The sequence below is a fragment of the Bidens hawaiensis genome, unplaced genomic scaffold, assembly GCF_021521415.1.
Source record: "Bidens hawaiensis isolate Kalapana, Puna unplaced genomic scaffold, B.hawaiensis_p1.1 tig00000636_1, whole genome shotgun sequence".
Lineage (NCBI taxonomy): Eukaryota > Viridiplantae > Streptophyta > Magnoliopsida > Asterales > Asteraceae > Bidens > Bidens hawaiensis.
The window spans coordinates 802,816-817,748 of record NW_027491038.1 but is presented as its reverse complement, the minus strand read 5'-3'; the positions used below and the strand labels follow the sequence as shown (position 1 = coordinate 817,748).

General features: G+C 32.8%; 1 protein-coding gene and 3 non-coding genes across 4 annotated transcripts; all 4 read left to right on the top strand.

Annotated features, from left to right (window-relative positions):
- The first annotated feature begins 3,336 nt into the window (after nt 1-3,336).
- LOC143530306 (small nucleolar RNA U61) lies at nt 3,337-3,422 on the top strand. Its single transcript, XR_013134834.1, has one exon. It is a non-coding gene; the product is annotated as a small nucleolar RNA U61 (small nucleolar RNA).
- Nucleotides 3,423-3,447: 25 nt separating this feature from the next.
- Nucleotides 3,448-3,536, top strand: LOC143530313 (small nucleolar RNA snoR14). Its single transcript, XR_013134835.1, has one exon. It is a non-coding gene; the product is annotated as a small nucleolar RNA snoR14 (small nucleolar RNA).
- Nucleotides 3,537-3,565: 29 nt separating this feature from the next.
- LOC143530302 (small nucleolar RNA Z101) lies at nt 3,566-3,660 on the top strand. The gene has a single exon (XR_013134833.1). It is a non-coding gene; the product is annotated as a small nucleolar RNA Z101 (small nucleolar RNA).
- A 5,023-nt stretch (nt 3,661-8,683) lies between these two features.
- Nucleotides 8,684-12,899, top strand: LOC143529959 (tobamovirus multiplication protein 2A-like). Its single transcript, XM_077025628.1, has 7 exons — nt 8,684-8,835; nt 9,100-9,403; nt 9,621-9,720; nt 10,320-10,400; nt 10,500-10,604; nt 11,266-11,475; nt 12,669-12,899. The coding sequence occupies exons 2-7, from the start codon at nt 9,174-9,176 to the stop codon at nt 12,771-12,773; spliced, it is 831 nt and encodes a 276-aa protein (XP_076881743.1). The 5' UTR covers nt 8,684-8,835; nt 9,100-9,173; the 3' UTR covers nt 12,774-12,899.
- The last annotated feature ends 2,034 nt before the right edge of the window (nt 12,900-14,933 follow it).

Below are 14,933 nucleotides of genomic sequence, written 5' to 3'. Positions count from 1 at the left end.
AACTTTTCAGTATGATGATACGTTGCTTTTACTGGTGTTAGAGTTATGGCGAGCTGGAATGATTGATGGTGAACATTTTCAGCCAAACTTATAATCAAATAGGTTTTCCAAACTGGAGATGAAGTTTTCATTCCCTGAACATAGCAAAATCTAGCAGCCAACACACATGTAAGCAACATATACTATATAGTATTATAAAAATATACATGTAAAATATATCAATTTTATATGAAATATAAAATGAGTGTAAAGTTTGTCAAATAAATTATGATTTCAAACATTTGATATTTATCTTGATATGGTTCAGTGGCTTTAATCTGATTATATGTTTTAAATCATAATTTTAAAAGCATTCCACATGTTTGATAAAATGCCCCTTCCAACTTTTTTTTTTCGGAAATTCAATAGTTTTGACTTTTGGGTTTAATTAGGTTGTTGATCTACCAATGGTAATGGATTCACGGCAAATTTTGATATTTTAGGCTTACAATTTTGTTGAGTTTACTACAACCTAAATTGTTTTATGATTTTTGCAGGTTAAGCGTTCACAAATAATAACAAACCAGCGTCAATCATTCCCGCCTTCCCGGTACGTAATTTGTTGCTTCACTGATTTTTAGTTCGGCATGCTACTGTTAAAACCACTATTAAACGTTTTAAAAAGTTGCATATAGGTCTAACTGATGTTAGAATTTGTGCTGCTGATGTTAAGGCTACTATTGCAGTTGCAGCCTCTGATGCACAGGTATGCTGGATGCCCTACACAATTTGGTAATTTTTTTGGTTGAAAAGATAGCTTTTGAGGTTCATTTTCTGAACATTAGATTATAGTGTTGCTATAAATAAAGGGAAGTATATAGTGCGGATATTATATCTTAACTTCATGAAGGAGATAGTTCGTAACGGACTTGACATACTCGTCAATAACAATGTAGGTGTAATTTACTCTTTTGCTTATTGGTTTGTATTGGCTTGTTTTGATCGAATATGTTTTGACCCGACCAAGTTTGTAACGTATTTTTTTTTCTTCTTAGGTTGGTGGAGGCAAAGAGGTATACACGGATGCGGTTCGCGAAGAATGGTCGAGCTATGCGGTTCAGTTTGTTTTCCAAGAATGATTTATTGTATTGACTAAACAAATAATTTTTGTAACATTTTGATGTAGGATGTTTAATTAAGAAATGAAATGAAAGGTTTATTTTGTATAATTGTTTTAATTAATTTAAATATTAGTATACTAATAATAATAAAATAGTAAAATATATTTTTTTAAATAATACCATGACTCGCAAATTTGCGAGTCATAAATTGCAGTCATAAAAGCGTGTCATAAATGCGAGTCATAAACGCGGGTCATGAAATGTGAGTCATAAAGGCGAGTCATAAAATGTGAGTCATAAGTTATGACTCGCGAGTGCGAGTCATAATTGATTTATGACTGGGCTATCAATGACTAGCGTTTGCGAGTCATCTATACCCATTTATGACTCGCAATGCGAGTCATTAAAAGCCTTTTTTCTGGTGGTGTACCGTCATATTGCTTGCAGTTTGGTTTTGCTTTCTCCTATCTTGGTCCATTAGTAAACTCGGGGATTAATCAACCGCTTGAAAACACAAAACTCTGAAGAACTTAAAATTGCGGAAAGTAACTTACAACTTATTTACAAAAGAGTTAATTTACATAAAGTTATATAAAGCAAATGGGGTTTGTGTTTGCGCACATGATTCAAACGTTATTGGGTCAACTCTAGATAAGCAAGGCAAAGGTTGGAATAAGGATTGCAATGAGCACCTAGTGTTTATTTATTTAAAATGAACAGTGAACAATTGCGTATATATATACCTTGCTATCATATTGTTATTGCAACCATAAGAGTATGGCCAAGCTTTATCGCCAACATACATCGTTTGACACCTTTATAAAGATAAATTGAAGTGCAACTCATATACTATATATAAACGGATTCATATAAACATATTTTGGGTATGCTCTTTTTTTTAAGAAAAAACGAGATTTACTTGTGACGAATTGAGGATTGGTACCTGACCAGATCAAAAAGGTATTAAAAGGCAAAGCATAAACTATTATTTATTAAATTTTTATCAAATTAGTATCAAACACATACATGATACATCAACTTACGCGTATATTTGTTTTGTTTAATATATGGTATATCTTAGATATTTTCTCTTTGGTTTTATAATGTGTGCCCTTCTCTTTGTTAAGTATATTTACTTCACATATCTACCATGTAAACTTGTTACATATTAAAAACAGTTTCCTCATAGCCAAAAGGGTTTTTCAACTCTTAACATATTCTCTCTAATAAATGCTTGTGTCATCAATATTTGTGTGTACTCACCCTGACAATCCAAAATATTTTCCATGATAATAGCCTTGCCGCTCGCACCTTATAGCCCACTCAAGACTTCATAAAGCCCTCTAAATCTCTAATATAACTAAGAAACTCCCCGGAAGGTATGCATCAATAGGAATAGGCACTTATGAGAATGTCTAGAGGAATGCATGTATATGCCTATACATTCACCCTAGCATACTCATCTTTGCTGTCTTCAACTTTTGCACTTATGTCCTTGATGGCCATCAATCGGTTCACATAACATGATCAGTCTAATCACACACCTATAAAGTTCCCTCTCTAGAATAACAGTGAGCTTTAGAATAAACACACAAAATGTTGATTTTGATGCTTTCACACAAAAAACCCAAGCTTAGAGTTGTTTGTCCAAACTTGATCGACAAACCCAAGACTTAGCAGATCATAAGTGATCCAATCCTCGGTCCTCGTCATTTGTTATCTTTGGTTTCAGTCCCGGGTAAGTCTTGTTCGTTGAACCCATGATCACCCTTACGTGGGCTCACTTGACCGCCATCTCAGCTTAAGTTTGCCCCAAACACAACCGGTATATATTTTATAGCTGTAAATACATATATATATATAGTTATAGTTATGAATTATGATTACATAATACATTATGTAAAACAAAATAGTTTTTGACTTGATCTGAATCACTTTGGGCCCAAAAACCAGTTTTACTACCTTCACACCCAATCCACACAAAAGTTTAAAGGAGCTGTGGGCTATCATGCAGCCCAAGCAATCCCTTTTTCAAATTGTAAATGACAAATTTAGGGTTTTGAGCTCCGCCGCAACCAACCATCTTCATGCCTCTATTTATTTATCCATCTACCAGACTCTTATTCATTCTCATTCATCATCTAAATAAATTTTCATTGATTTTTTTTTATTCTAGTTTTCTTACGTTTTAAATATGTTGTTTTAAGTTTCTATTAGTTTTAACTTGATAATTTATTCGCTATGAGGAAAACATACTTGCTCCGGAAACAAGATCTAATCTTGTCGATGATGGTAGCAATACCTCTAAGAAGTTCTGAGCGATTAAATATTAATGTTATTAAAGAAGGCGAGGTGACGATAAAATTCAATGGTCTGTCAATCCACTGACATATTTTGATTGATGTTAAACATTGAATCCCGACAGGTTCCGATCGCTTTTCTTGTTTTTTCTTTATGTTTTTTGTTTTTGGCATATGATGAATCTCTATTGTCAAATGGGTAATTTGCGTCTGAAAGCATATTTTTGATGCTACATCACCTTGGAGAACTGATGCTTATATAAGCGTCATTAGAATTTGTTTTCGAATTATATTGTTTTGGTTTATGGATTATTTTGGCCTAACATCTTTTATGAATTGTAATACAGTCATGGTGTTTTACACAATATTTGGTTTAAAAATATTTTACTAAAACATGTTTTGTGGAAGTTAATTACATTTTATAGGTAATTGGATTTTTGTAGAATTATATGTTGTTGGATGAGTGGGTACTTTGGTTATTCTGCTCTTATTTATTCTGATATTTGTTCGTACTAAAAATAATATGATGGTCTTTATGATCTTAAATATGGTACAATATGTAAATGCGTTGCTAGAGATGCATTCTTGATTATCTTCTAAGCAATTTTATAGATAGTTTGGTAATTTATTTTTTATAAGGTTTGTTAGAATAAAACTGAGATGGCATCATTGGCAATGTGTTTGCAATTGGTTTATGTTTATAATCATATATGATCTTTAAATTGTTATTCTTTGTAGTGAACAAAATATAGAATATGAGAAATGCAATGGGAAGGTTTTTGGTTTGTCATTGGCATTGCTAAACGGCTTTATACAGAAATCTTATTTAATCCTGTAAATTAGCTTGACACAAGCCGATACACGAAGTTGGATCTATGCTACCTAAATCAATTGTCTTGTTTTTGGCTAACAATTTTTGTTGGTGTAATAATATGGGGCTTACATATTTATGTATGTATATATATGTAACACACACATAATAATATAATAATAGTATGAAAACGGCTATGCCTAGCAGGGGTTACAAATAGTGGCGTTTTGTGATGTGTGGCATCCAGTCAGCAACGTGAGAATTTGTTTTTATGGTGTAATGGTGTAGGGGCTATAATATTAATATAATAATAATATGTATATGTATGTATGTATATGTAACACATATAATAATATTTTTTTCTTCTTTCTGGATGACAAATTCCTTCTTTCTGCCTCTTTTCGCCTAGGTTGTAGTCCTACTATAGATAGTCATTGATGGATGTGTTTTGATGTTGTGGATAGGCACGTGAGGGATGAATATTGTGCCTTGCATGTATAGTACTTTATTAAAGAAATCAGACATGATAATCTGTGAAGTTTTAGTCTAAGGGAAAATTCTCAAAGTAAACGTTTATGAAAACGTTTTTCAGGTTTTAAGTGTTATTAGCAAGAAATTCCTAAAATTGGTATTATAAACTAGTCGTGACGATTAGTTTATAAACTACACACGAGTAGTTTGTAGAACCAGTTAAAACTTGCTCCGTGCCTTTAAATTAACCATAATGAGCATATTCACTGCTCATTTACCCGTTACGATTAAATAAGTTTCACGTCTTGTTATCAACGTCCACGAGTAATTCATGCATCCTTTAGTTGCGGCGACTAGCTTACCTGGTTTACATTCTTTAGACGAGTAGTTTGTTAGTAATTAACTCGCTGCGACTAGTTTAACCTTACAATCTACTTTTCGTGACTAAAGAACTTGTGAATTACTCATGGGCGTTGACTACGAGGCATAAAATTTATTTAGTCGTGACGAGTAAATGGTTAGTAAATATGTTTGTTATGGTTAGTTTAAAGACACATCAAGTTTTAGTTGGTTATACAAATTACTCGTCACGACTATATTATCTAAAACCTGAAAAACGTTTTCGTAAACGCTTATTTTAGGAATTTTCGCTTTAGTTAAACCAAAACCTAGGAAATTTGTGTATTTGATCCTATATTCTGTAAGCTTTTGATGCCATTTGGTGAGGACCATGTCTCTCTCCAGGATTAACAACACACCTGTCTTCAAAGATGAGGCTCATCTTTGAAGACAGGTGTGTTGTTAATCCCGGAGAGAGGCTGATCTTATTTGTGTATATATTTCAGAAACAGAATTTTTTAAAGATGAAGTAGTTTTGTTGACCAAGGATATGTAAAATGTGACGGGATGTTAAGTTATTTGATTATGAATATGGCCCCTTGTCCCTAAGAAATATTCGTAGCCTTAACACTGGTTTCCAATGACACATATAGTTAGTAATTAATTTAGTTTAAATTTGTATTTGTATTGTAGTCAACCAATTTTTATTGACCAAGTCCTAATAGAGCATAACCCAAATTGCCCTGTAAATTTTGATTTTCAGATGTTTGGCCGGGTTTGGTTTATGATGCATTCGTATCCAATCAAGTATCATGTCAATAGTTTGTTTAAATTGCATAACATCGTGCATTATTGGATTTGGACCATGACACATTGAGTTAGTGATTAATTTAGTTTAAATTAGTATTTGTATTGTAGTCAACAATTTCTTTTTTGACATTTCAAAGACCATTATTTTTAGTGACGAAAAGCAATGAAAAGTTTCTCTAGTTATGATTTAATTCACATGGTTAACTAAATAATATGGATTCATGTTAATTGGATTTAACATAAAATAATTTGTTGTCTCATAGCGTTGCTCTAGTGCAGGTAGTGTGGCGGATGGTGGTGGAAATGTTGGAGGCAGCAGTGTCAACGTCGATTAGTAATTATGGTTGTGGTTGTTATGATCCATTTGGACATGTTTCAAGTTAGCAGTTTTATTGAGGAACATGTATAATGTGAACCTTGACTGAACTAGGTTTAACCTAAGTATAATGTGAACCTTGACTGAACTAGGTTTAACCTAAATGTTATATAATTTGAATCCAAGCAAACTTATATAAATTATATTTTACTCAAATCAACTTGTTTAAAGATTGATATTTACTTATCTGGATAGTATTTTAGGCAATGTTGTAAAACTCGTTAGGCGGTCTTTAGGCGTATGACCCCTTGTAGGGAGTACTTGGAGTACTCGGTGAGTGGCTTGTACTCGGACATGATAAATATATAACATAAAATAAGTATTGGATATTATATATATGTTAAGATAAACATAATACACGTCAAAATAAGCATAATTCACATGGAAAAAATATATCATGTTTTGTTGTTACTAAAAAAATAACAAAAATTTTTTTGGCCGAGTTGACCTTGGAGGCCGAGTACTCATACTTTTGACCGAGTTGGACCTTGGCGAGTAATGGTGACCGAGTTGGGAAAAGGCGACAAGGTTGATGTCTGAAAACCTTGGAATCTCAAATTTCAAGGCCTTAGAATCCGAATTTTACAACACTGATTTTAAGAGTGTGTGCCTGTGGTATGCAAATTGCAAATTGAAACTATTGCAACTTAAAACTATGAATAAAAATAAATATTTGTTTGTAATTCATGTCCATATCAATAATCAGTCTTCTTCTCACAATTTAGTCAATGTTTATCTAGTTTAATGCTAACTAATTAATTATAAATTTAAAATTAGTATCAACTCTATCCAAACATTTACTGAATTTATTTGGTTGATGAAAGTTTTATCTCCAATCAACATATATAATATGAAAATATAAATACATGTATATGTGTGCATCAGTATGTCAGTGTGTGTTTGTGTGTTTTTGTAAATGTCAAAACCAAGGAATATACGAAGGAAGTAGTTGATGAGGTTTGTTGTTGTCTTGTTGACGGGGAGCGTATGTCTTCACTTCGCCATATCATTCAATTAATTCATACTACATTCATCCCAAGGAGAAATATTTAAATAACTAATTAAATGATATAATATATTTCTGAAATTACTCTTTATCAAAACAATACTTTAAATACTTGAATAATAGTAAAATCTATTTAAGAAAAGTATTCATGAAATCAATAGTTGTATTTATTTAATTATATATTGTTTTACCAAATAACTTTGGACAACTTCGAAAAATGCAAGGATTAATCCTCTAATGACCGGTAAAAGTTTAGTCAAAACTAAAAATATACTATGTATCACGTGAAAGTTAAAAAAATAAATGATTTTGAATACTTATATTTTATTTAATAGAAAGAGAACCTAAAGGTATTATTTTTTATCTTCTTCTTAAAAAGTCATTAATTTATGAAGTTACAGGGATGTAATACTCATCTTAAATGTTCGGTGAGGCATTATGAGTTGTCATTATCAAAGACTAAATGAAATTGTTCGGATCTCGGATCACCAAATGCATGGTTGATAATCATGACCTTTCTATTTTTACAACCAATGTATTTAAGATACAATTATGCATCATTAAAGCAGAAAATGATCATAATGAAAGAGAGTAGAGACTTAAGTGTGTTGAATAACGAGTCAAAACAAGTTGAACACAAATCAAATAATGTGCCCCCAATATCCCATCAATTGTTTTGTTTCATTTTTCTAACGACCAACGAATCATTTGAATGAGCTACTGACTAAATTCATCACATTGGGACACACTCATCTTTCGATCCGGAAAAAAGACTCGGTTGACAAGCTCGTTGGCAAGACCGGAGGGGCTAGGTCGGAAATCAGGGTGCACGTTGCTTTGTCGCGGTATTTATTTCACCCAAGATTGGGTCTCTCTACCAGGTGTTCAGCCTGTAGGTTCGGGAGGTATTCACGTTTGGCATATGCCTGCTTTGGCCGAGATATTTGGGATGATTTTGTACTACAGTTCGGTGGAGGAACGTTAGGGCAGCCTTGGGGAAATGCACCTGGTGCTGTAGCTAATCGAGTAGCTCTAGAAGCATGTGTACAAGCTCGTAATGAAGGACGCGATCTTGCTATTGAGGGTAATGAAACCCTCACATAAGACCAACTCCTGTGAACACTCGCCTGAATACACAACTCTCTTGGGTCACATGAAACACTAAGTCTCTCCCTTACAACTTCACAACTAGCTCATTGGCGTTTTCTTTTAAGTTTTAATTATTAAACATATTAAATAAAAATATAACACAAGTAATCAACTTAATAAATTATTAAACAAGTCTAGATTATGATTTATCAGCACGATCAAGTCATCATCCAAAAACAAATCCGTTAATTAAATATAATAATATACTTTCGGTAATAGCCGGTTTGGCGGGCATCGTGACGTGACACTGGTCCCACACACAAAAACAATTAGGGCCAGCAATTGAATAAAGTTTTTCTCATTTTAGCCAGGGATAACATTCTTTAAAAAATAAAAATATAACCCAAAAAATTTCAAACTTTATAATATTTTTTTCTTCTAATCGATTATCAATTTCTCACACCCACTTTTCAATTCCACCAATCCATAATCTGACACACACCCACCGATCATCAATACCCACATCAACATCTGTAAGTCTTCTTAATCAAGATTTATCCAATATTTGTTATAAATTCAATCCAGTTTCGGATCAATCGGGTTTTTTTCGATGATCCGCCACTTGGGTATTGTGAATTCGTTGATTATTGTTCATAAAGTTTAAAACTTTATTATAAATTCGTTTGATTTCATGGGGTTTGATAGTTTCTTGATTTTTTAAACATTTTATTGTATTTTGTGATTTTTTTTTTCATTTTTTATTGAATTTATTTATTTTTTTGGGTTTTGTGATGTAGGATTGAAGTAGTTGATAAGAATTTAAGAACATAATATTGTTGGTTTGAGGTAGTTGAAGGTTGATAATACAAGTATGGGTTGTAAGGGGTTTTTGGAGTGTTTGTTGAAGCTTTTGAACTTCTTATTGACACTTGTTGGTTTGGCTATGGTGGGATATGGAGTTTACATGTTTATTATGTATACAAATGCTGCAAAGGGTGACTTTGAACCGCCAAATGGAGAGTCGGTTAAGCTTGGTCGGCCGATGTTGATGGCTGTTGCATTGTCTAGCAGCAGCATTTTTGATAACTTGCCTACAGCTTGGTATGTGTTAAATCTAGATATTATTATATTTATGTTGTTTTTGGGATCCAAGAACCTCTTATATATATAATTATCGGATTTTGCATATTGTAAACTGTGCATCAACTTGTTAGGCTTATAATTTTTAGTATTACAAAACTTTTATGTCAATTTTTTAGTAGCTGAACTGAAACTATAATATGATTAGTTACTAATTAATTTACCTTGTTTTGTGCAGGTTCATTTATCTATTTATTGGCATTGGTGCAGCTCTCTTTATCATATCTGTTTTTGGTTGCATCGGAGCAGCAACTCGAAGTGGATGTTGCCTAACTTGTGTATCCTTTCTACTTCATGACTCAACTACACACTCAAACTTATATTTGTGGGAAGGCGTTCAAATCAGAACAACAAAAATGTTGAGAATTGCGAGAACCACTAATGAAGTTGTACCTTTAGCTTTAAAAGTGATAAGGCATTTACAATTTTACATAACCACCTACCCACTATCCCATTAAATCATCAATGCACTAGGTACAAGTGCTTTATGCGGTTCTCGCAGTTCTCAACATACAATTTTTGTTCCGATAAGAATGAGTCCCTTTTACCTATATGTGTGTGTATTTTATGTAAAAGGGAGTAACTTACATGGGAACAGTTAATCAAGAAGGTAAAATGTCAAAACGGGCATATTTTGTTATGATAGGTCAAAATATGCTCGGTGTTGTTGGGTTGATCTGCCACACTTTTGGTTATTTTCCAAAAATTTTGTAAGTTATCGAATATATTAAGCAATGTAGTTGGTTGCAAACACATTTCGGCTACTTTTTAACAGTTTGGCATGTTCCCTTAAAAGCATTTTTCTTTAACTTAGTGGTTGATTCGTTATTCAATATAAATTAACCCTATTTGAGTTGATTTTCTTGACTCAATGTAGTACTCTGTTCTCGTGATCTTGTTAATTCTGGTGGAATTGGGATGTGTTGCTTTCATCTTTTTTGACAAAAGCTGGAAATCTGTTAGTTTACTTTCAACTACTGTTTTGATTATTATTATATTATGTAGCCGTTTTGTATTTATCTAGTTCTAATTCTTTGAGCATACTTATGGTCTTCAGGAAATCCCACTAGACAAGACCGCAAATTTCGACAGGATATATGGATTTCTGGAGAAAAACTGGAAAATATGCAGATGGGTTGCTCTCGGGGCTGTTGTATTGGAGGTATGTTGGTAATATATCTTGCACTTGTATGTTTAGAAAATCATGTAAATAGGATAAAAGTATTATTTCAAAGATGCGAATGTTGATTCGTTTACTAATGAGTGGGTTGATTTCGGCCTCTAACGGGTAAATAAAAAGAATAACTTAAGAAAATCGTTCAATAGGTCAAACGGGTCATAAAACGTCTTAAATGATTTTATTAAAAAGAATAGATTACCATTTACATAATATAACTCTTAATCATACCCAGCACTAATTATTTATGTAAGTGTGAAAATGTTGGATGATTTGGGTCGGTCAATTCAACCCAACCCATCCTGTTTTGACCTATTATGTCTAATGGGTATATCAAAAGAATAGCTTAAGGAAATTGGTCAAACGGTCAAACAACACCCAAAGTGGATTTTTAGTGCATACAACTTCCTAAATTATTATATAAAAAAATAGATTCTTATCGACATTATATTACAGTTTTAATCATATTCGACACTAGTTATTTATAAAAGTGTGAAAAAAAATAATTAATAAAAGAATGATTTGGGTCAACCCGACCTGACCTGTTTGGCCCGTTATTTTATCAGCCTACTTTTTGCCATCTGTAGGTATAATAGTTATCACACTTGCATTAGCTTTCAAATATTGATTACGTGTCGATTTGCAGGCTCTTGTGTTCTTGTTAGCTCTTATGGTACGCGCTGCAAACAGTCCTGCTGAATATGACAGTGATGATGAGTACATAGCGGGCCCCAGGCAGCAAAGACAGCCATTGATCAACAGGCAACCGGTTCCTGCAACACCTCCTGCGGTTACTGGAACCCTTGATAGCCGTCCAAGCAGAAATGATGCATGGAGTACACGAATGAGGGAAAAGGTGAGCGTGTATTTCACTTTTTACTAGTCTTTAAACTTAGAGAATTTAATAATCTTAGTTAGTGTTTTGGTGAAGTTTTATATTCACTTTTTTAAGTGATGTGATTGATTAGTTTGTTGAAGTATATTTAAAACTATTGTAATCTTTAAAAGTAGTTTCCTTGGAGTTGTATCCAACTGAAAGTATTTTTGGATATTACGTAACCAAAAAAAATACTTTTAACAAAGACAAATGTACTTTATGTTGGACGCAACTCAAATTTTTTTAAATGAATTATATTGAGATGTTGGCAAGAATAAAAAACTTAACAAAACTGCATATTTACATTCATACTATACACTAAATCTTACTAATTATTAGAAAAAGAATAAATTATATTTTATAAATGAATATTAAATAGAAAGTACAAATATTTTAAAATAGACAAGAGTTTGGCTTGTTTAATTTACAAGAGCTCAAACCCAAGCTCGGGTTATTTCAAACTCTATTTCTAGAGCTTGAACTTGGCTTGTGAGTAGTTGTTCATGCTCGAGCTCGGCTTGGGCTGGGCTTGGCTCGTTTATTATTTATAATTTAGTTTATATACATTTCATTTATTTTATATGTATATATATATATTCTATAATTGTAATTTATATATATAACATAAATATATTATTTAGTTGTTTTTATCGTAAGTTTATATATAATAATAATCATATAAATGAATATAAAATATAATTTATATTAATAATAGGTTTGTTTAGGTTCACGCGCCAGCTCGAGCTCTACAAGTGAAGCTTGGGCTCAGGCTCCTTTATTACAGAAGCTTATTTTTAGGCTTGGGCTCATTTAAGCTTGCCACAATTTGAGCTTTTAGTGAGCCGATCTCGAGTAGCTGATGAACGGATTGACTCGTTTACACTCAGAATTAACAAAATACACTCAATATCGAAGTGTCTGATTTTAATAACTCTGGACAGTAGAAGCACATACAAACATTATTTTTATAATTCATTTTGTTACGACTACTCGACTAGTTATCCTTTTCTGAGTTTATTCAGTATCAGATGTTCACTGCCGAAACACACACCCAAACCTCTACATGACTACATATTATATTGTGTTATATGACTTTTCTCCTTAAGTTATAACAAGAGCTTTGTTTATACAATATTGAAAACGGAGCCTTGTTTTTGTTGTGTTTAAAACAGTACGGGCTTGATACAACTGAGTTCACATACAACCCGAACGAGCCAAACAGGATGCAAGCCAATGTACAACCAACTGAGGAGAAAAGCCGATGCTCCATCATGTAACAACGGTCTGAGAATGTGTCATTTTTTGTTCGATTGATGTTTGATCTCTGTATGTTTTGTCACCATAACATGTTATTGTTGAGTGTGTATAAAACACAGTTTCAGGAGCTTCTTGTATTTTTATTTATCTTCTTCAGTATCATCTTCTCTGTGTTGCTTATGGTAGCCATTTTTTTTAGAAAATTTTACTTATCTTGTATTTTTACGCGTTTTCGTTTGAAAATTTTTATACGCATTAAGTTCGGCACACTGGCATATGTTGTTAAGATAGTTTAAGTGGTGTTTGGATTAGCAAAGTCTTCAAAATTTAAAGTGCTTCTACTTATTAGATTTGGAGATGAGTTTAATTAAGTAAATGTGAGATTAGTGGCTTAAACTAGCTTTAGTTTACCTTGGTTATGTAATTCTCATTACATAGGTATATGGTTAGCACGAGTGCGTACTTGGTGACTCTTGAGGCTTAAGAATTAGAGTTCGTGTAAACTTTATTAATACAAAGAATTGTAGATTTGAGTTTGTTTCGAGTCTTATCTGAAAAAAGTTCTGGATTACTTGTGTTTGCCTTTGTGTAAATCGTTTTTGGAAGCATTGTTGTGTTGGCGATTTTGTTTATAGCATCAACGAGGGTTAACTATATGATATCTTTCTCTATTTTATTTATAGGACCATTCGATTGTTTAGATGTCTGATTTTATTTTACGTAACTATACTTTATTTTTATCTCTATTTTCTTTATAGCACCATCTAGTTTTATAATTGGTCCCACCAGTGGATTGGCACACTGCTAAATAAATGAGTATTAACAAAAGACGATTTCGTTTGTGACTGCCAATGATGCTACGTTGAAAATTTGGTTGTGGGTAATTTGATCTCCGGTGGATTACCAACAAGTTTTATGAGGTTGCAATGAGTTCCCCATCAATTACTGACCGATTTCTGTTGGCATTGAGTTCCCAAAAACCTTTAAAATCTGGACTAGGTTTTTTTTACCGTTTTTTTTCTTTAAAACCAAGCATTTTCTCTATAAATCTCTATCTTTAAAACTTTGAGGTGATCATGGAACAATTCTCTAAAACCATGCATTTTTCTCTACAAATGAAACATTAATCAAATGTTATTTCTTTCTTTCTTTCTTTCTTTTACAAATGAATTAAAACAATGAGGGAAGCTTCAAATCAACCTCAAATTCACCAACGAAATGCAGCCTCACAGCCATCATCAACCCCGGAAATCAGCCACCAATCTCCGTCGCCAGCACCACCCAACATGCAAAACAACCACCAAATGCCACCAATGTTTTGGCCAAACTATGGTGGCCTTCCGCCTCCTTATCCTCGACCACCTTTTATCATGGGTCCTGAATCAATGTTACTTTACCATAATCAAAGACACAGTTGGTCCATAGGCCTTTGTGATTGTTTCTCTGACCTTAAAACAAGTATATATGAATCCTTAAACCATTAATTAATAATGTCTAAACATGTTTTATTGTTTTGAGATGAAATGTTTTATATTTTTGTTTTTATAGGTTTCTTGGTTCTTCTTTGTCCATGTGTTGCATTTGGAAAGATTGCAGAAATTGTTAACCAAGGAGAAACAAGTAAACCTCTTTAAAACCCCTATTCTTTGAACCCCTAGAAACGGACCAAATCGATAAAATAGTCAGATATGAGATTCGAGGGTTTGGTTTTTATGGTTTGCCCATTTAACGGTATAGTTCCATTTAGAGCTTGATACTCGTAGTGTAAAGGAATTGTTTGTTTTTTTAACAATAGTTCCTAGATTTTCTATATCATGCATGATTTGAACAACCAGCTTTTTTATTATAGGGCACATCATTTGACCATCAGGATGTCTCTTTAGGGACCGAATTGTCTCTTTAACTTTTATTATTTATATATTTTCTACTTTTGAATATATGGTTATGCATATATAATAGTCATAAATCATCTTTATCATTTTAGAAATTGAAAAAGAAACTAATGATATGAAAAGAAAAATCAGTTCAAAACGTCGTACCAGCAAGCTCGTATGTCTAACCAAACCAACCCGCACTACCACAAAAATAGGTAAAAATGACTGATATTTGTGAAAAACAAAAACGGTTGCAACACTAGCAATTGGATTAGCGACTCAAGCCAGATGGTTGCAAAAGTCACG

Coding starts and splice junctions, on each gene's coding strand:
- LOC143529959 (XM_077025628.1), top strand. CDS start 9,174: ATGGGTTGTAAGGGGTTTTTGGAGTGTTTGTTGAAGCTTTTGAACTTC. Junction 9,404..9,620: donor GATAACTTGCCTACAGCTTG/GTATGTGTTAAA, acceptor TGTTTTGTGCAG/GTTCATTTATCTATTTATTG. Junction 11,476..12,668: donor GTACACGAATGAGGGAAAAG/GTGAGCGTGTAT, acceptor TGTTTAAAACAG/TACGGGCTTGATACAACTGA.